Raw genomic sequence first — 20,155 nt, 5'->3', positions numbered from 1 at the left:
CACCTCGTGTAATGCTGACAGCTTGTCGTTGAAGGGGTTATTCCTCGTCTCTTGCTGCACACCGTTCTTGTGTCTAGCTTCAGACTTGTGCCCTAGATTGTTTGCGGCATGTCTGGCAATTGCAAAGGCCCAAGATGAAGTACTTTGGCTCACTGATAGGGTAGAAAACTGGCATTAGCTTTCTTTGAGATTGGTTTGCTGAACCAGCGCATGCTGCAGCTTCCCAATTGCTGGACCTGGCACAAGTGGTAGAGGCACATGGAGTGGTGGGAAGAGGTCAGACTACTACTTTTGGCAGCAGCTGGCCATTAATATAGATGAGATGTAATGTGACACTGCATCTAGCTAGAAATAGAAGGCAGAAAATGATTGACAGTGCATCACTTAGACTAGAAATGTATGAAATGCAGAGAAATCCACTAACTAGGACAGACTAGGTAGATATGGTAGGCAAAGCTTAGAAGAAAAGCATAGAGACCCAGAGGCTGTTCTTCTAAAAGCTGCCTGTGAAGTCTGTGGCAGAGAATGAACTAGAACCTCTCAAGGGATGTAGGCATTCTGTCAGGTAGCCTGAAATGGACTTAATGTTTCCAGAGGCGATTGGGTTTTTGCAGATTTTCTGGTTGGGGGTTGTGTGGTTTTTTACTTCCATAGACTAGAACCATACTGGCTATATATTTTGGAGTTGTTGAAAAGTCATGGGAGTCATTCTGAATTCTAGAGGCATTGCAGTATTTTAGCAATGCTTTTGAAGCTGTGGAGGAGATGATTGCTTTAGCAGTGTTTCAGCCTATAGGGAAGGCCATTTGCTTGCTTGAGCTGTCATGCCTACTCCATACTATTTCAGAATACTGAAAGCTGAATTTTGTTTCTTGAAGCATGCTTGACTTCTGTGAGATGTTTTTATGCCCCACTATGGTTTTGTGTCTACTCTCAACAGGAAAATGCTTCATTGTGGTAAGCTTCATTACAATATATATTGGAGCATTTAGTTATAGAATTGTTGGAGTTGGAAGGGACATCTGGAGATAATCAAGACTAACCCGTTGCTTGGAGCTGGGTCAGCGAGAGGAGGTTGCCCAGGACCTTTGTCAGTCTGGTTTTGTATACCTCCAGTGCAAACACGGCAACCTCCTGGGGCAACGTGTTCCTGTGTTTCATCACTTATAGTGAAAAAAGCTTTTCCTTATGTTTAAATGTATTCTAGTTTGTGCCCATTAACTCCTGTCACTGGTTGCCATTGAGAAGGGACTGGCTCAGTCTTCTGTACAGCCTTTTGTTCAGATATTTGTGCACATGGGTCAGATCCTCCTGAGCCATCTCTTACCCAGGCTGAACAGGCCAGGCTCTCAGCCTCTTGTCTTGTCGTAGATGATCCAGTCCCCCAGTCACTTTTTGTGGCCCCTTGCTGGAGTTGCTTCATTCTGTCCCATGTCTCTCTTGAAATTGGAGAGCCCAGCACTGGGCATATAGCTCTGAGGGTAAGGTCCTGGTGGACGCCAAGTTGGTTGTAAGCCAGCCATGTGCTACTGGGGCATAGTCGTCCCCCAGCACCCTGGGCTGCGTTCAGAGCACTGCCAGCGGGTCGAGGGGGTGATCCTGCCCCTCTGCTCAGCCCTGGGGAGGCACGTGTGGAGTGCTGGGTCCAGGGCTGGGCTCCCCAGGACAAGGGACACATGGATGGACTTGGGTGAGTCCAGCAAAGGCCACAGAGATGCCTGAGGGTCTGGAGCACCTGAGATGTGAGGCAGGGCTGGGAGAGCTGCTCAGCCTGGAGAGGAGGTGGCTCAGGGGGGTCTTATCCGTGGGTATAGGTGTCTGATGTGGGAGTAGAGATGAGGGAGCCAGACTCCTCTCAGTGGTGCCCAGGGAGCAGGACAAAGGGCAGTGGGCTTATGTTGAAAATCAGGAAATTACAGTTAAACATAAGAAAAACCTTTTATTTTAAGGGTGATGAGAAACTAGATCAGGTTGTCCAGGGAGGCTGGTGAGTCACCATCCTTGGGGACAGATAAAACATTACTGGATGAGATTCTGAGCAGCCCGTTATAGGTGCGTGTACTAGGAGGTGATTCCCTTACAGGTGAAGGACTTTGTCTTTCTCTGTTGAGCTTCATGACGTTCCTGCTGGCCTGTTTCTGCAGCCTGTTGAGACCCCTCTGACTGGCAGTGTATCCAGAGCAGCTGTGGGTGCCCCATCCCTGGCAGGGCTCAAGGCCAGGCTGGACGGGGCTGGGAGCAGCCTGGGCTGGGGGGGGGAGGGGTCCCTGCCCGTGGCAGGGGGTTGGCACTAGGTGATCTTTAAGGTCCCTGCCAACCCAAACCATTCCACGATTCTGTGATCCACCACTCCTCCTAATGTATCAGCTGTAAACACACTGAGAATATGCTCTGTCCTGTTGTCCAGGTCCCTAATGAAGGTGTTGGACAGCCTCTGCCCCCTGCCACTGACCTCTAGGTGGACTTTGCCATTTATTGCAACCCTTTGAGCTGGGCTGTTCAGCCCGTTTTCCATCCACACCCCTGTTTGTCCAGGCTTACTTCATTGATTTGTCTGTGAGGATGTTATGGGGGATGGCATGGAAAGCCTTGCTGAAGTGAAGACGAGCAGCATTCCCTGCACTCCCTTCATCCACCATGCCAGTCTTCTCACCGAGGAAGGCTCTTGGGCTGGTCAGGCTTATTTCCCTTTTGTAAATCCATGCTGGCTGCTCCCTTCGCCTCCTTCATGTCTGCGCCATCACCTGCCTGGGTGGGATGAGGCTATCTAGCCAGTGGTTCTCTGGATCTTTGTCTTTGAAGATGGGAATGATGCCTTTTCCATCCTGAAAACTTGTAAAGGGTAGTAAACTTCAAGTAGGAACTGAAACAACAGGCTCTGACACTTATATATTTATATATAAATCACATAAAAATCTGTGTACGTGTACCCATGCAAAATTTATATGAATCCAAAGGATGCTGCATGGCTTCAGGGCAGAGGTTAGAGCGGACCCTGTTCTGCTTATTGAGGATTTCAACATAGGGAACTTGCTCTTCTGAACTGAGGTGGGGATTTGGTTGTTCCCCTTTACACAAGGCTCACAGACCCAGAGGCCTCCTGCAGGTCTTTCTGGCTGTTGGCAAATCCTTAACAGTGGCTGTGCTTTTGGGGTTGGCTGGTTACCCCCCGCCCCCAGGGCTGCTGCCTTTAGACCATGCTGGGTTCTGTTTGCTTGAACTTGTGTTATCCTTAACTCATGGTACAGTGAATGCTACTTTTCCTGCAGAAGACCTACCCTATCTGGTGGTGCTGTAAAGAAAGCAGTGTTTCAGCTGTTTTTCTTTTCCACAAGTGTTCTTGTGCTTTGAATCACAATTATTCTTCCAGACAGGAGCATAATTATACTATGAGCCTCTTCTCCCTGACCATCCTGATTTCTTCAGTTTTGGAGCTACAGCTCCTTGATGCTCCTGTTATCCCTGGTTTATGTGCTCTTTTTCTTCTTCCTTCCTTCCTTTCTGACCTGAGGCCTTTCCTCAGAACTTTCCTTCCCAGCTTGGGGCTGGGGTAGAGCAGGTGAATCGGTAGGGAGAGGCCCCACCTGCGCCATGCGTGGGCCAGCCAGAATTCCGCAGCAGATTGCCACTGCAAAGCCGAGACCAGCACATTTGATCTATAAATGCATAAACTCCTTCCCAGCTGACACCTCCCTCCCTTGAAATACCCGTATTACATAAAAAAACAGCTGGGGAGGTGGAGGGTGGTTCTTTAGCCTTAACAGTAACGTTAGTACTATGTTAGAGAGAAACTGGCCATGAATAAGTGCAGGTTGTCTCCTGGAAAGAGTTTGGGGTTTTGTCAGCAGGAGTGTTAGCTTGTGTAAAAGCCTTCCAATGCGATGCGTTTTAATGGTGCGGCAGAAAGAACAGTTTTAAGATGGCATTTGCAGAATGTATTGCTCACTAAGTAACATGTTTTATCGCTCAGAACAGATTATCTTCAGGGCTTTTTAGGATGTCAGATCCAGTGCTCTGTTCCTATGAGGGCAGAGTCATTTCTGGAATAATCTTTCCTCATAAGTCAGGGGATAATTTTTTCTTACCTTTACCAGCCCTGGTTCTCCTTTCCTTTTTCCATCTCAGAGCCTCTCGGTGTTCACAAGTCACTTGATTTTAGTGAGAGCAGTCTACCTTGGTTACTGTCATTTGGATGCAAAGGATACTGTACTCTGCCCTTCTGCACACTCCACTGATACAACCATTCTAGGTCAGTACTGCTTGAAAAGGGGACCCTGGGGTTCTGGGGACCCTTGCCTGAGGATAGGGTCTCCACAGCTTGCTTCCTGGTCCAGGTTGAGGCTGGATGTGTTTGCAAGGGACTGTACCCTGGCAGGGGCTACCATGGAACGAGGATGGGAAAGCTGCACCTCTGCACAACCCATGGGCCAAACTGCAGCATTTCTGTGCTGCCTGGGAATGGCTTACTGTTACTTGTTCACTTTCACTAGGTTGTTGTGGCTAATAGGAACAGTTCAGCTTCAGTTATATTTCTGCTATGACCTCTTTGGGTGACGAAGGTTCCTCTTGCTGCTAGTGGTGGCTATAATCTGCATTTGCAATACTCATTTCTTTCATATTTGTTATGAGAGCATTATTAAGGAAGGCTCTATTTTAAAACTAAGATACTTCTTACTGATGTTTGTCTTTTTTTTCCTTGCACTGAACATGCAGTATTGTCTCCCTTATTCACGGTATTGTCTCCCAGAAATAAACTGTTTGAATTTGTTTGATTTCCCACCTGTGATTGCTGCAATGAATATGCTCAGACTTTGTTAGTTCGCACTAACAGTCGCGTATTACGTACTATGAATTACCCAGCGTTGCAAGTTTATCAGACAAACAAAACACACCAAGTAGAGTGTAGTCATTGCTTGATACTCAGTTTTAGCTCAGAATATGCTAGTAATACTGTACACTGGAATTTGCTAAGGTAATCTTTGCAAAGAAAGGTTTTTAAACTGTAGTCATCAGCGAAACTTCCTACAGCATTGTGCAACATTTTGCTAAAATGTTTTTAGTGCTTACCCGCTTAACGTGAGTTTCAGTCTACTTAATTGTGCAAATAGGATTTCTCTTGGCTTTTTTGTGCAGTACTGCCTTTTAAAGCTAACACTGCCTAAAAAGTGATTTCTTGCAAGTCAGCAGTGGTACTGCACATAAACTAAAAATATATTTGGATGTTATAAGTATGGAAAAATAGACTGTAGTCTGTAGTGTCTCCACCTGAAGACAGTATATATATTCTATAGTTTCTTTAGGCTGTACAATGTTAGGACAGAAAGGCTTCTTGTCTATTGTATCTTCTATCCACTCTTCAGGTAAATATTCAAGATGTGTTTTTACTTCTACATACTGCTTTCTGCTTCACACAGGCAAATATATTTTGAGTTTTCATTTGTACGTTGTAGACTGTTGCAAAATGTGGGCAGACGTGTAAGTGACTTCTGGTCATTGATTCCTAAAAAGGTGTATTTCCTCTCACTTTGAAAAGCTGCTAATATAAAATAACTTTATAATTACATGGAGTATTTTAAATTTTAATTTTTGCTTCACTACATAGCTAGGCCAGGTGTTTGAGTGGAAGTGGCTTGTGCAAGTTACTGCTTCGCCTTATGAGATGAAGTTAAGGAGAAGGAAAATGCTTTAGAAAATCTTGGAATAATAGTACAAGTTTTTACTTGAGTTTAAATTTACCAGTTCCTAATATAGTATCTTGTTTTAATTTTGCATACAGTTCTGGGTATACAGATTTTTCGGTTCTAGTAGGAGTACAATCTAAGTACAGTATTGTGGATACACACAAGTATCTATCGTGAATGTGGAAATCGGAAGTTTTCCAAATTATTTCTTGGCCAAATGCAGACAGTTTTTTCTGTAGACAGCATTACATATGATGTAATATATCAATATCCATGCTAGCAAACTTTGCAGAAGGTGGCAGGGAAAAGGGTACTGCAGCTCTCTGAATTAAAAAGTCAGTCTTACTAACTTACAAACTTACTAACTTTGAAGAAAACCCAATTTGATTAGGTGTGTACCTGAAAATAATTGAAACATTTGCTTGAATTTTCAAAACAAATGAGGTTTGCATTCTGATTTGCAGATTTCATCCCAGGAGGTTAAAGATTGGTGAAGTTAAAAGCAAGGGAAAGCAGAATTTTATGAATGATGACGTTTGTTTGTTCTGTTTATAAATGTAAGGTTACCAATCTGGTAGGCCAAATCTGTTACATAAAGATTGTTGTGGAAGTCTCTTCTCCCTCCCCACCCCCGGCCCCCGTATTTCAAAAAATGTATTTGTTTGTAGTCTGATCATATTAATTTTTGATATAAATGTACTTGGGAAGAAAGTTTGGCTTGCAAAATAATTTTTGTTGGTTTTTTATGTTCCTCACAGCTGGGTTAGAGGTTAAAATTAAATTGCTTTTTCCTTTTGTTCTTTGGGGAATTCTCATGGTGATTTGTGATTACTAAAGGTGTCTACCTTAATTTAAATAGAACTGGGAATTTGTGTATTGCATAGCATGCAGTTTCAAATAGGAAGAGTGAATTCCCTTAAACTGTGCTCCAGTGTCAATGTTATCTGGCATATACCTTGGTTGTGGAAAAGGGGGTTCAGTACATGGCGTCAGGTCAGGGCTGGATCTGTTAGACCTAACCTATCGCTACTGTTAGTTTTGGGGTTTTTATCAGCATAAAGGAAGAATTGGAAATGAACAGATAGAGATGGAGAGAAAATAGCTTTGCCCCGTCTGGCAATAGCACTAATTTATGCCATACTAAGCTGATTGTGGAATTTTAATACTATTTTAAGAATTAATTGTTTTGTTTTATTTTATACCTTCATTGGCTCAATTATTGCATCACAAAATGGGCAGTTCTTCCAATTGTTCTTGCTGAAATAGTGCAACAATATTGATACATAAAGGAGACAATTAATACTATTTACCTTAAATTGCTTCAGCATGTTGTTCTATGTTTGTAAATATATTATTTGCAGTGACTGCTTTGTATCAAATGGATTATTGAGTTGAGTTTGTTCACGTTCAACATAGAAAAAATAATTTCCTGTGTTTTCTTTTTTAGCCTTCTGTTGAGTCTTCAAGCCCAGGTAAATATTTTTAATATTTCTTAAACTTGTGAGGGAAGTGGGCATCTTCCAAAAACTATTTTTGCTGGTCTCTTCCAGTTAGTAAACTAAGGATATAATTTGATGAATAGGTTGGTGGCAGTACTGGTTTAAGTAGTCACTACTTTCTTCCAGTCTGCACCAGCACCAAGTTTCTAAGTGGGGAAATAAGATTCTTGACTTTGCAAAAGCTGCACAAACCCATGTTCAGGAATGCTGATGTCGTAAGGGGCACAATGTGAGCAAGTGCTGGGGGATGGAAGAGGCTAGTACCCCCAGCAATATGGTTGCCATCCCTCTAGGCATGGCTACCTGTTGGTGTTAGAGTTAAATACAGAGTCAAAAGTTCAGGCACTGTGTGCTCTCAATTCGTAGATGTACCATTGCTTTATGGTTTTATGCGTAATAGAATTAAGAACAAAAGCAGCAAGAGAAGCAATATTTTTTTACCTCATTGGATTACTAAAAATGAGGAGTTTCATGATTTCTGTTTTTAAAGCTGGTTATTTTCTGATATGCCACTATCCCAGAGCTACTGGCTGTCTAGTAGTCAGCCTAAGTGTGAATCATGAATATCCAGAGGTTTTTTGTTCACTTTGGTACCACCGTACTTAGCGTTATTTATTTCCAAGGTTTTTGGCATCCTACTAGTGGAAAAGCTTTCCAGTACTTACTTTAGCTGGACTGCCGTTGTCTCTTGAGGTCTTATTTCTTTCAGAAAAGCAATCAATTGCTTTAACACTTCAAACTACAACATATAGTTAACCCTTACAGTCAACTCCTCCCTCTTGCACCCTTAGTGTGGGTATCCTCCTCAAGCTTTGGAAAATGAAACTTGAATTGTCCACAGAGACAAGAGGAAAAATGTTAGCAGGGTTAAAATTAGAAATCGGGTATTGCTGTACTACATAAAAGTGCTGCATCTGCCAAACCATTCATCCATTCATTTATTTTTCATTGTCACAAAATATAACCAGACTTCTCTACAAAGAACTGTGGAAAAAAAGGCGTGGGGAAAAATAACTAAGGATTCTGTATCATAAATGAAATGTGTGTAACTGTGAAGCTTACTTCAAGTGTAAATTTTGGAAAAGTCATTAGACTGTCTTTGTAGCTGTAGACAAGAAAGCTTCCAAAGTATAAAGGAGACAGGAGTCTTGAGTTTGTATTTTACGAGTATTTCTGCTCCCAGTAGAGCTCTTGATTCAGACAGACTTTTGAAGACTTAAGTTTTAAATAATCATAAGCTGAACATTTTACAGACATTTAACTAGGGGCTTGATGTCCAGATACATAGTACTTTGAGAACTGGCTGGTTAAACAGTGTCTCCTGGTTCTTTTTTCCATGACCTCTTACTACCCAAAGGGCAGCTTTCACTGTCCTCTGAATAATGAGATTGGCTTTCCCTAAGATAAATGATAGAGGGTTTTTTAAGATATTTTAATTTCTGAGTGTAAGTTGAGTATTAAAATGTCACCAAAATAAAAATTTAAACTTTGTGAGGCCATGATCTAACTAAAAACATTCTTTAAAATGTTTTCTATCAGGAGGTTCAGCAACATCTGATGACCATGAATTTGATCCATCAGCTGATATGCTGGTGCATGACTTTGATGATGAACGGACATTAGAAGAGGAGGAAATGATGGAAAGAGAAACAAACTTCAGTTCTGAAATAGAGGATCTTAACAGGGTAGGTAGCCTTAAGTAGTCATAAAACATAACCACAGCCCACAGTCTCACACAAAACATATGCAGATTTTTTCCCCCTATATTTGGAATTAAAAAAAAACACAACCCACTAATAGGTAAATAATAGAGATGGGGGAGAGCAGCTGAACTAAATTTGCAGTTCTCAAAAGTTGGGGAAAGGAAACTGGTACATAAATACTTAATAATGTATAACGCTGTGCTTGTTTAGTTTCTTTTTGCATATATGTGCTGGTATAAGATTTGCATTTTAGAACTAATACAAGTTAAAGTACACTCTGACTAAACTTGTATATTCCAGTGTTATGATTTTCTAACACACTTGCACTTTATTAGTGCGTATCGATTTTGATTTTTAAAAAAAATCTCATAATTTTAAAATTTTTTGCCTTTTGACACAAACATTTGTATAATACTTCAGCGGAGCATATAGGGGTATCTTCATTGTTAAGGTAGAGGAATTGGAGATGCAGATGAACTGACTGGCTCATAGCAAAGAGCTGTCAGCAGAGCTGGGGACTAGAACTCACAATTGTTAATAGTGATAAATCTTAAAACATGTATCATCTGAAATAATTGCATATAAGATTTATTTGGCAGTTTGAGGTTATGCTGTCACTTACGTATTGTCTTACATTACTTTTCAGGCAGGAATAATATTTTAAAATTACAAACTAGGGTCATTATAAATGCAAAGTAATTTAGATACTGTTTGTAGCCTCATTGGCTGAAAAGGCTTCCAGAACAGGTCATTAATGATTCTCAGATGCATATTTGATGTACAAATCCTATTTAGAATAAGTGATTATGCCAATATGACTTTAAATTAATTTAGTGCATTTAATCAACTTTTCAGGTGTAAACGATAATTTCTTTCTGGTAATTTCAGGTTTGATATTAAATGGTAGACATAAAGATAAATAAGTAGATTTTGGATCTAAATATGTTTCATCTAGATTAAATGAGAAATGGAGCTCCACATTTATGTCATGTGGGTTTTAAGTTGAAAATATGTTTTTTTCCCCTCATATTTTGTGAAGAGTCAACATCTGGTTGTGTAATTCTATCACCACATTACAGTGCTTCATTTATAACTGTATTTCAGCCATCAGTTTATTCTCTCATATCGTGGTTTTCAGGCTGCAAGTTTATAATTTCTCCATGTGTCAGCTCCTTTGTGATCAGGACGATGAGTAATGGTGCAACTGAGTTTCAGATCCTTCTGTGCCAGCAGGATCTTGCTACAGACCTGAGTTTGCTTCTAGTTGTGGGACAGCAGGCTGCATGTGAACACTTACTTTTATCTGGGTTTTTTTGTAGTCGTGGATGATAGGCAATCTAAATCTCAAAACTGTGCTATTCTGTCTGTTTCTTTCCCCCAGCATTTACACGTATTATTTCGGTTTTCCTCCAGACTGTGAATGTGACTGATTTACTAGTTTAGGTCCTTCAGAGACAAGGTGGCAGTCAGATTTTGCAAAATCATTTTTGAACCATAATGTTTTCACTCCTGACTGTCATAAAAATTACATCTTCCTCTGAGAGAAAGGATCTTTTGTAACTCGTTGGTTAAAACTCTGGTGGATCTGTAATGCATTAGTACTTGAGGTTGAGCAGCATCCTGCATTTGTCTGTGCAAGTACATGTGTACATTTTTGTCTAAACGGCAGTAGCCTGTCTGCATCTAGAGACTTGAGGTCACCCTCTGTGCTGCTCTAGTATAGGAAAAAATACAGTTCCCTGAAAGCAGAGCACTACCTGAAGAGAATCAGAAGTATTGGATTTGGTGGTTCTCAGTGTTGTTTCTTGAAAGACAAAAGGGTTTTTTGGGCAGGAACGCTATCTGTGAGGTTGTACAGCAGACTGTCTTTGATCATTTCCAGACACATATTCAGTAATACTGTTCTCGTATGTAGGAGTATCTACCAGATGTGACCAAAGTCCTGACTAACCAGCATTTGTTCTTCAGCAGCCTGAGAGGCAGTGCTCAGGAAGGTGTGTGTGTGATCAGGCACATCTCTCAGCGTCCTGGGCATATGCTGATGCCACAGTTTTACAAAGTGCAGGAAACTTAATTTTGGTAGTAGGAAACCGCATTCACACTCTCTTGGAAATAATAAATGACCAGGACCCAGCAAGTTGCAGAAACTCAGCTTCCTCCTGCTCTTAGCTAGGCTGACTGTACAAAGCATCAGCTGGAGGGAGTGTGACATTTGATGAGTGTGAGGTTCTTTACCTTTGTGCTGCCCAGTCTCTGGGCAGAGTGCTGCTGGGTGGGGTGTGCTGGCTTTCTGGGTGCCTCTAGGAAGTGGTGAGCATTGCCAGGGCGTTGTGTGTGATGCCTCCCTGGGTGATGTACAGATTTTTAAGCCTTTGACTTCCTCCCTTTTTCCATTTGTTGTTCCGTATAATCAAAGGTTTCTCCTTTTGGGGTCTCCCTTTTCAGAGAGGCCTCTTGGGTTTTCTTAGGGTTATGCACCAGCTTTCTCTTGTCTTTAAATGGAAGAACACAGTGTTTCTCCCAGATACTCTTCCAGCCTTTAGCAGGGTGCAGTTCAGGCACATGTGAAAAGCTGTTGTCTCTTTGTCTGTAGTTCCTGTCAGTCTTACTTTTCCTCCTCTTGTGGATTTGTCCATTTGATTTTTAACCTCTGTAAACTTGGTGTCCGCAAGGCACGTGGCGATGTTGACAGTTCATTTAGTGTGAGAAACATGTTTGGTCTTTCAGACCCATTCTGTGTTCGTTTCAGTGGTTGCCCCTGAGCACTTTGATTAGAAAAGTGTACAGTCATTTATACTCATCTTTTCTGTGCTGCTTATGGTACAGTTCTCTGTTATATCACTCCTCTCACCTCTAGTCCAGATGCACGAGTTATAATCCATTTCTTATTATTAAGCGTCTTCCACATAAGAAGTTCCTATGGCTTTGATAATCCTTCTTACTTTTTTTAACCTTTTCTGTTCTTGCAACATCTTGAAGCAATACAGAAATCACGATTGGTATTATCTTGGAGAGTTACTGACCCTTGGAGCTTTTTGAATTGTAGTGGACTATTTGAAGTTAAGAGGCTCTACCTAAGAAAAATGTTGTAGATACAATACCACTTTCCTAGGTAACATAGAGTAAGTAATATGCCTGCCACATAGTTCACACGTACCTATGAATTGCAGTAAAAGTTTTTAATTTTCAGTCCATATCTACAAATAAGAGAGCGATGAGGGCTGCTTAATGAAAGTATATTACTTTCCAAAATGTACTGGAGAACATTTGTTTGGAGAATTATGAATAGAGTTTTTCTGATAGCTGCACTGTCAGGTTTTAATTAAGATCGCAGTCCTGTCATATTGTCTGTGTCAGTAAAATACTAATTCCCCACTTCTAAGAGTTCTTTCCATAAAATGTGATAGGGACCAAGAAGTCAAGAGGGAAGGTGAGAACGTTTGGGTCAACATGGTCTACATTTGTTGTGTGTATAACTTAGTGTATATAGCTTAACCATTGAGTAGACCAGTAAGTGGTAGAATGGCTTAGTTCTTTGAAGTAAAATAAAACAAAATAACACATACAGCGGGTACTGGTAACCCTCATGTTACTCTTATTTTTACACAGCAGAACTACACTTGCCTTTTATAATTGGTATTATTAGTATGTTTGCAGAAGCTAGAGATGTGTTGATCAGTGAAGGACCTTAGAAGTTGATTGGAGGAGGTCTAAGGTCATCTGATAACAAAAAAAAAATCTGATTATCAGCTGAGATGTACATACTAAGAAGAAATATTTAGAGCAAGCAGACACCTCTAAATAATAAAGGATTTGACCTTGTGAGAGAGAGAATTTTAAAATGCTCTCTGAAAGTTTCTGCTCTGAAAAATCTTATTAGTGATGCCATATAGTGCCCCAGAAGACTGGATACTGAAGTATTAGAAGTAATTAAGTAAGTAATTTGCAGACCTGGCAATAAATTTTTATTAATAAAGTGAGTGCAATTGATAACGGTTTGGGAATCACTGAATTTGAGAACTGACTGTATCATTTGAAGTGTCCGTTCAGAGTGGATGAGCATTCTAAATATAAAGATTTGTAAATGTGTACATGTTTTAGCAGATTTACTTCAAACTGTGGGTGGTTTTGTAGACAACTACCTTAAAATGTATATGAATCTGTAAGCATTACTACTATCTTTACCTGGATATCAGGTGATCCTGAATATAAGGTGATCCCTCGCCCCCATCCAACCCCTCATTTTTTGTTTTGTCCAGAAAGGAGAGGTACAGAGAGTGGGGAGGTGAATTTTTGGTGTAATTTTGTATTCAAAGCCAGGGTTGTAGAACTGTGTGGAATTGTGCCTGTAGCACAGCTCTCCAAATGAAGATTTAATTCCATGTTCAAGCCAGGTGCTGCAAATTCTGGCCTTTATTCCACTGAATTCTTGAAGGCATTGCAGAAATTGCTGCCTTGCGCTAGGCCTAGTTCCTGCCTGCAAAACCTGTCAGTATCCTAGCTGCCTGTGTGAAGCAGTTGCTGCTGATGCACATTTTATCTGTGTTTTCCACAGGTATGTACAAAATACTACAATTTTTTCAGGTAGTTTTTGGGCAGTAAAGGGAGTACCAATAGGGAGTGTGTTTGCTCTGTGTGCTGAAGGGGTATGATGTAGCCAGACAACCCACCCTGCTGCCCTGCTTGTGTTTTGGTAAAACAGTAGTAGACAGGTACCAAGGGAGGGCTGGGCCATACTGCCCTTTGGTGGTCTTTCAGTGAGCTTTATGGCCGCTTTGAGAGATTGTTGGCACATGAGATCTGGTGTAAATTTATAAAGGATTGGGAAAGAAAAATTTTATCTGCAGAAACCCCCCACATTTTTCTTAGGAGCCAAAACTTTGAATTTTGATTCTCCATTCATTTTGGAGTGGCCATTCTTAGTATACGTGATCATCATCTGTCTTTCTTTGCTGTGTTATGTTTAAAGTGCTCGTCTTCAAGCTGTAGAGCAGATGTGGGATGAGAAATATTTTTGTTAAAATCTCAAATTTTGTTTGGATGTTTATCAGGAAAGTGATATGCCAATCCAGGAGCTACTTAGCCTTTATGGCTACGATGGTACTATTCCACTCCAAGAAGATGATGATGATGAAGATGATGAAGAGGAAGAAGAGGAGGGAGAAGATGATGATGATGTTGATAATGATGACAACAGTGGCTGTAGTGGTGAAAACAAAGTAAGTGTTTACACTAATTTGAAACTGATTTTCATACAGCCTTTCTGTACTAGGCGACCACTCAAGGTGCCATGTTGTGGCAGAAATAATTTATAATATAGCTGATTTCAGATGCTTTGTGTACTGAACTGTAATGTTTATTCTTAATGACCTGTCTGTCTTTCTCTTCATTGCTCTTAATTTCATCTGTATCCTTCCAAACTGGTGCTGAGGCAAATTAAATTAAATGTGTCTCTTGAGTATTGGAGATTGCTGGAAGTTTTCTAGCTTTAGCATTTTAAATTGTATTTTTTCAGCCTGGCAAGCCCTCGTTGTACTTAGATTGCTAACAGAATCTAATGCTTCAAGTATCTTTGCAAAATGCATATTTTTGAACTTACTGTCTTTAAAATCCCATTCTGTGTGCTCTTAAAATAAGTCTTCTGATTTTAGAAGAGTCTTTTCTGCCTGTGTCATATATATTTGTAACAATCCTGTCCTGTCATGGGCACAGCTGTAACTTCTCCATTACTGGTGCCATTTAGAATTGCATCCTGAATTCCATTAAAATATGAAACCCTTTGCATGTAACAAAAAAGCTTAGGCATTAATGGGAAGTTGCATTACCTAATCTGGCTTTAAAAAGAATACATTTTGGTTTTTTGATATCTTACCCATTTTAGAATCTCTGGAATGCGACACAAAGATGAGGAATGATATATCTGAATCAGAAAACGAAGTAGCTAGGATTTACGGACTCTCTTGACAGATGCTGTAAAAGACTGCTGTTTGTGTGGGTTGAATAGTTTGAAAAGAAGAAAGATACATAGTTATATTATATCAGAAAAGGTTCAAGAAATGGAGGGGGAGAAACTTACATAACATGGAGTATGCAAAATTGAAACAAGACACAGAAGTGGTTTATTTTGTTGTGCAAGGTGGTGTTTCTGAAGTCTCACTTTCTTCTTGTGTCCTTGCTTTTTAATTACTTCCTGACACAACTTCCATCTTCTGTGTTCTCATGACCTCCTCCGTAGTTCTCCAGTTCTTTTGCTAGCTGATTTAAGATACTGCCTGTCTTTTCTCTTAAATGGATAAAATCTCACTGTCTGTCTGCTGTTAGCAGTGAGAGGAGTCCTGTTTGTTCCTCTGTGGGGCAGTGACCCTTTGTAGCGTGCTGCAGAAGCAAGTGCGTTCCTGCCTGTCAGCAGCAACAGTTCCCAATCTGGCACAGTAAACACAGCCAGTGGTTTAGCCTAATTGCAGACTTGGCACTGTGGCTCAACTGGAAGTGTGTGTTCGCCTATTCTACCCCAGTTTTGCTAGGGTTGGAACAAAGGCAGTGGGGAAGGACCGGGCACTGAGCGAGCTGGCTAACCTGTTAGGATTGTTTGCCTCGGGGTACAGGAATGAGAGCTCTGAAATGCTTGCATGCTCTTTGCAGAGAGGCAGTAAAATACATCTGTGGGGGTGGAATAATTTTATAAATCATTCAAGCTTTCTCCACAAGTGCTCATCTTTCTACAGCTTATTTAGCTGTACTGCATTTAGCTATTTTCTGTTTTTAATCTGCTTTAAGCTGCACATGTGATAATACTCTGGTTGCCGGTAAAGGTACACGTAAACATGTCCTGTGCCTAATGCTTCTGTTAGAACTAGCAAGTATGAGTGCTCACAACCATGTCATAAAACACATAAAAGGTATTGTCAACATGCATTGAAACTAATATATTTCTCTAACCTTTATGATTTTAATTTCCCTTAATTGTAATACTTCACGTATTGTGGTTTATCTTCTAATAAAAAAACTTACTCTAATTTTTGATGTTTCAGTGACTCAATGTATATACTCGAGTCTACTGATATGCTATTCCTGTGGGGTTGAACCATACTACTGACATTAATTTTTATGAAGGTACCATTTTCATTTGATTGAGAAAAGTATAGCCAGGAAGTAATTTCTCGGTATTTTGTTGAAAATTCATAAGGAAGGGTTTTAAAAGCCAAAGTAAAATTTAAAGTTATATTAAATTAAAACTGTAAGGATTTGCTTGACTGATCTAAAAAAGTAGACATGATACTTAATTGTGGCTCATATTTCTGATTTGTGTGTTAGAGTCTGAGTATTAAATTGATCTGCTTAAAATCCTGGTGAATAAATAATACAAGGTGTTTACACATTTGTTGCGGCTCAGTCTGGACAGGCCACAATCTATACAGTCACTTCAAGTCAGATATTTGGATTTGATAAATTGACAATTTTGGAAAAAATATTACCAAAATAGTGTATGTCACAAACAAAGGATAGCTGATCTCATCTTTGCTTTTTTATATTTAAGGAGGAGACGATAAAAGATTCGTCAGGTCAGGAGGATGAAACACAGTCATCTAATGATGACCCAGCACCATCTGTTGCTTCTCAAGATCCGCAGGAGATAATTCGCCCTCGTCGATGTAAATATTTTGATACAAGTATGTACAGTTTAGTACTGAGCATGGTAATCTCAATATGATTGACCTTTGGTTAAGAACAGCTCTAGTTAACAGTCTTCTGTTTCTGAAATATGCATGTTGATGCCTATAAACGTTTGTTCTCTTTCCTAACACTGCCCTTGATAATCATTATGCTCAAAATAATAAGCAAAAAAAGGTCCTGTTCTTAGCATAATGCTAAATCTTCTCTGCAGATCAGGGACTCTGTATAAGGACAAGAGATATTCTCTCTTAAAAGAAAGGATTAAATTTGTGGAAAAAAAATGAAATTTCTACAGTTTTAAAAAAACAGGGGCTCAGACAGTGTAAGTCCATTTGTGACACTACTCTGAGTGTTGTAACAGGCCAGTTTATGATCCTGCAAACTGGTTTGTATAGATGCACCCTTCACAAAAATGTTCTTGTACATGGAGTCCAGTGCAGTAAATGACTGTTTAGTATGGTATTACCTTACCAGCGTAGTTTCAGCTGCCAGTTCATGCTAAAGACATAGGTAAAAATATTTGCAAATAGGAAGTGCACTGTTCCAGGTAGGTAATTGCTGCACAGTGCATGATTATCATGACAGGGCCTAGTCACACCGGGTTATGTACTCATTCAAAGAGAGTGAGAGTTCAGTGAAGGAAAAAGTAAAAACTGAAATTTACTGTAAACGGAACCGCAGATTTCTTCAGGATCGCCGATACAGAAAACAAAATCAATGAAATCTAAAAAAGGCCAATAGATTGTTAAATCTGAAATAACAAAGGGTGAGATAATGATTAATTCCACATTTGATACTGTTGCCAGCATTGTAGACTGATTATTTTCTCTCTTATTTTGTTTAAAAACTGATTTTGCATCCATTTGAGACTGTTGAGCTAGTGTTACGTAGCTATCCCTTTAGACAACTCTTATTTCTGTGGTGATCTGACTTAATGGGATCTGAACCTTGCAGAATTGAACTATCAGCAGGGCCATTTGGACAGCAGATGTGACGGCGTTTGAATTCCTACTGTTCTGTGTTTTCACAAACAAAAGTTAAAGCAAAGGTTCCTCACGATGCCTTATACTTGACACTTACTAGGCATTACGTTGTAGAAATGCAGTTGTCTGATCTGTAATTTATTTTAATCCAAAAATGCTGAGGAACCTCAGCATGTGGCTGTACAGAGGATTGCAAATATCTTAAATAAATGTACCCTTGGTTTTTTAAATGTAGCATTAGCATAATGCAAGTGGATTGCATTAGGGTTTGGGTTTTTTACAGTGTTCAGCTGTGTATAGAATGTAATCTGATGTACAAATAATTTTAGTGCTGCTATTATCACATGCCATACATAAACCAGATATTGCACTTGCTTTCAGTGCATTGTGAAAGGCAAGTAGCCAGTATCATAAAGAGCTTAAAATTTTTTTCGGTCCTTAACTGAAATAATCTATTTTAAATGCTGCTATGCATCTCTGAGCAGTACATCCAAGCCTACTAAATCCCAGTAAGACTGAGAGAAGCACACTTGCAGATTTCTCGCACCTTGTGCTGTAGTCTACCTTAAATTCAGTGACAGCTGCTGTAAGGGAAAAAGAACAGTGGTAACGAAGCTAGGACCTCATTGAAAACAGTGTTGAAACCCACATGCTGAACATCCACATAAATACACTTTCAGAAAGTAACTCTTCGTAGTAAGTTTGGATGTGGATCATCTCAACTGCTTCAAAGCTGGGTGAGGGAAAGGAAATTTTAATTAGGTAGTAGTAAAATTGATGGATGTATTCATTTGTGCCTTAACTTTTCAGAGCCTGCTGTGTATCTTAATCCATTCTAAATATGAACATTGGATGGGTTATTTTTTAGAGATGTCAATACTGAAATATTTAGTATTGGCACTAAAACTGCCACTTGCACTTGTGTGAGGGAGGCAGAGCAGGGCTGCCATGTGGCTGGAGGCTGGTGGGATGAGGGGCTGGGCTTGTGCCCCCCCGTCACACTTGCTGTGGTGCTCCCAGGAGCTGACTCTGACATCCCAGGCCCCCTCACTCAGCCTGTTTGCTGGAGGCTGATGTTGGCATGCACATGCCCCATCACAGCTCATGTTGTGTAAATGTTGGAACAATTTCTTGTAGATAGTGAAATAGAAGAGGAATCTGAAGAAGATGAAGATTATATTCCCTCAGAAGACTGGAAAAAGGTAAATACTAAGAGCTGTTAACAAAGTCTATATTTAATGAATAATGAGTTGATCTGTTACCTAGTCATTCTGAGCTCTGCAGGTCACCTAAATCCTCTTTTGTTTTTTTCCGCATAAATATAAAGAGTTTTGATAGTAAGAAGTGTTAAAGACCTCCCCAAATAGTCAAAAATCCATTTCCATATAGTGCCTCTTAACAAAAAAAATCATGGCTGTCGTTGCTTAACTTCTTGTTTCTGTTATTTCAAAATAGGAAATCATGGTGGGCTCTATGTTTCAGGCTGAAATTCCAGCTGGCACATGCAAATACAAAGAGAATGAAAAAGGTGAGACTTAGCACTATTACCATTCTTGCTATGCTTGAGATTATTTTCTGATGGGGTGTGTCTTGCAGAATAAAAGAGCTCCTTCAAAAACAAAATGGGAGCAGCAGCTTTGATTTTGATATTTTTTAACTTTTCAGTCAGTATTGAAGAACCCCTTGTTGTGCTTTTGGGTTTTTTTCCAGGAACTTTTTCCCCCTTACAACCAGAGCCTTTGGCTGTATGCTATCAATATAATCAAGTCAGAAAAGGTAGACCCAATTTAAACCCAGCTGTGAGCTTAAAAGAAACAAGTATTCCTGCTCAATTCAACCCATTGCTAAGAATTTGTTTACACTGCAGGTCAGTTTGAGACTGCCTCTTTTGTAGTTTTATATAAGTTAGTTTTTAAACTCTGTGCCTTCCTAGAATCCAACTCAAGTAGTAGCAGTTGTTGTGCTTTGAGCTCCAGGTTGCGGTAGCTACGCTGTAGCCTGATCTAGCTACCAGCTGTCTAAAAAGAGCATCAGCCCTGCTATTGATTTAGAGCAGGCTCACACTGAAGCTGACACATTCTGTCAGCTCTGGATTTCATAGCCAGCAAGGTTGAAGAGAATGTAATTTAAAACAACATGAGAATTCAGGAGCTTCCATTAAAAATAGAAAATGGCAAATTAGAAAACAGCTGCTTTTTAGCTGTGAAGAAGTTGCTCTTTGCACTCTTTCCTGCTTCTGTCTGAAAATAGAGCTTGAACTATGTATTTGCCTGAGATGCAGTAAATTATGCTTTACTGGTCACCTGCTTTTCCTGGTATTTACTCAGCTCTAAATGGCTTCTGGCCTCCAATAATAAAAATGATGTAGCTGCTTTGTGCTTTGCAGTAACCTATATAGAACACTTTTTCAGTCTTGCACAGTACTCTGTAAAACAGAGGACTGACGTCATGGGCAAAAAATGTTGAGGGGAAAAGTTAAATTTTCACTAATCATGCTAGGGCTATTCTAGTTTTATATACCAGTAGAGGTTTATATCTTCTGCCACTTCTTTCCTTTCTGCTGTGTTTTGGATGTAATCTTTGACAGGACTCCAACTGAAATATTAATGAAGCTT

The 20,155-nt window shown here is 40.0% G+C and overlaps 1 protein-coding gene across 7 annotated transcripts in view; it reads left to right on the top strand.

The window, feature by feature from the left end:
* Nucleotides 1-20,155, top strand: part of MIER1 (MIER1 transcriptional regulator) — a 43,402-nt gene that overhangs the window by 11,479 nt on the left and 11,768 nt on the right. For 6 of the 7 annotated variants that reach the window (XM_037404819.1, XM_037404816.1, XM_037404817.1 and 3 more), the window contains 6 exons: nt 7,129-7,153; nt 8,720-8,865; nt 13,935-14,102; nt 16,421-16,553; nt 18,678-18,742; nt 18,996-19,068. In XM_037404819.1, the coding sequence (XP_037260716.1) occupies nt 8,767-8,865; nt 13,935-14,102; nt 16,421-16,553; nt 18,678-18,742; nt 18,996-19,068 (538 nt within the window). In that variant the 5' untranslated portion in view covers nt 7,129-7,153; nt 8,720-8,766. The remainder of the gene's footprint in view (nt 1-7,128; nt 7,154-8,719; nt 8,866-13,934; nt 14,103-16,420; nt 16,554-18,677; nt 18,743-18,995; nt 19,069-20,155) is intronic. The other variant, XM_037404815.1, reaches the window with a different exon arrangement.

Source organism: Falco rusticolus, chromosome 11 (assembly GCF_015220075.1).
Source record: "Falco rusticolus isolate bFalRus1 chromosome 11, bFalRus1.pri, whole genome shotgun sequence".
Lineage (NCBI taxonomy): Eukaryota > Metazoa > Chordata > Aves > Falconiformes > Falconidae > Falco > Falco rusticolus.
The sequence above is the reverse complement of the archived record's forward strand: the minus strand, read 5'-3'. Positions and strand labels throughout refer to the sequence as shown.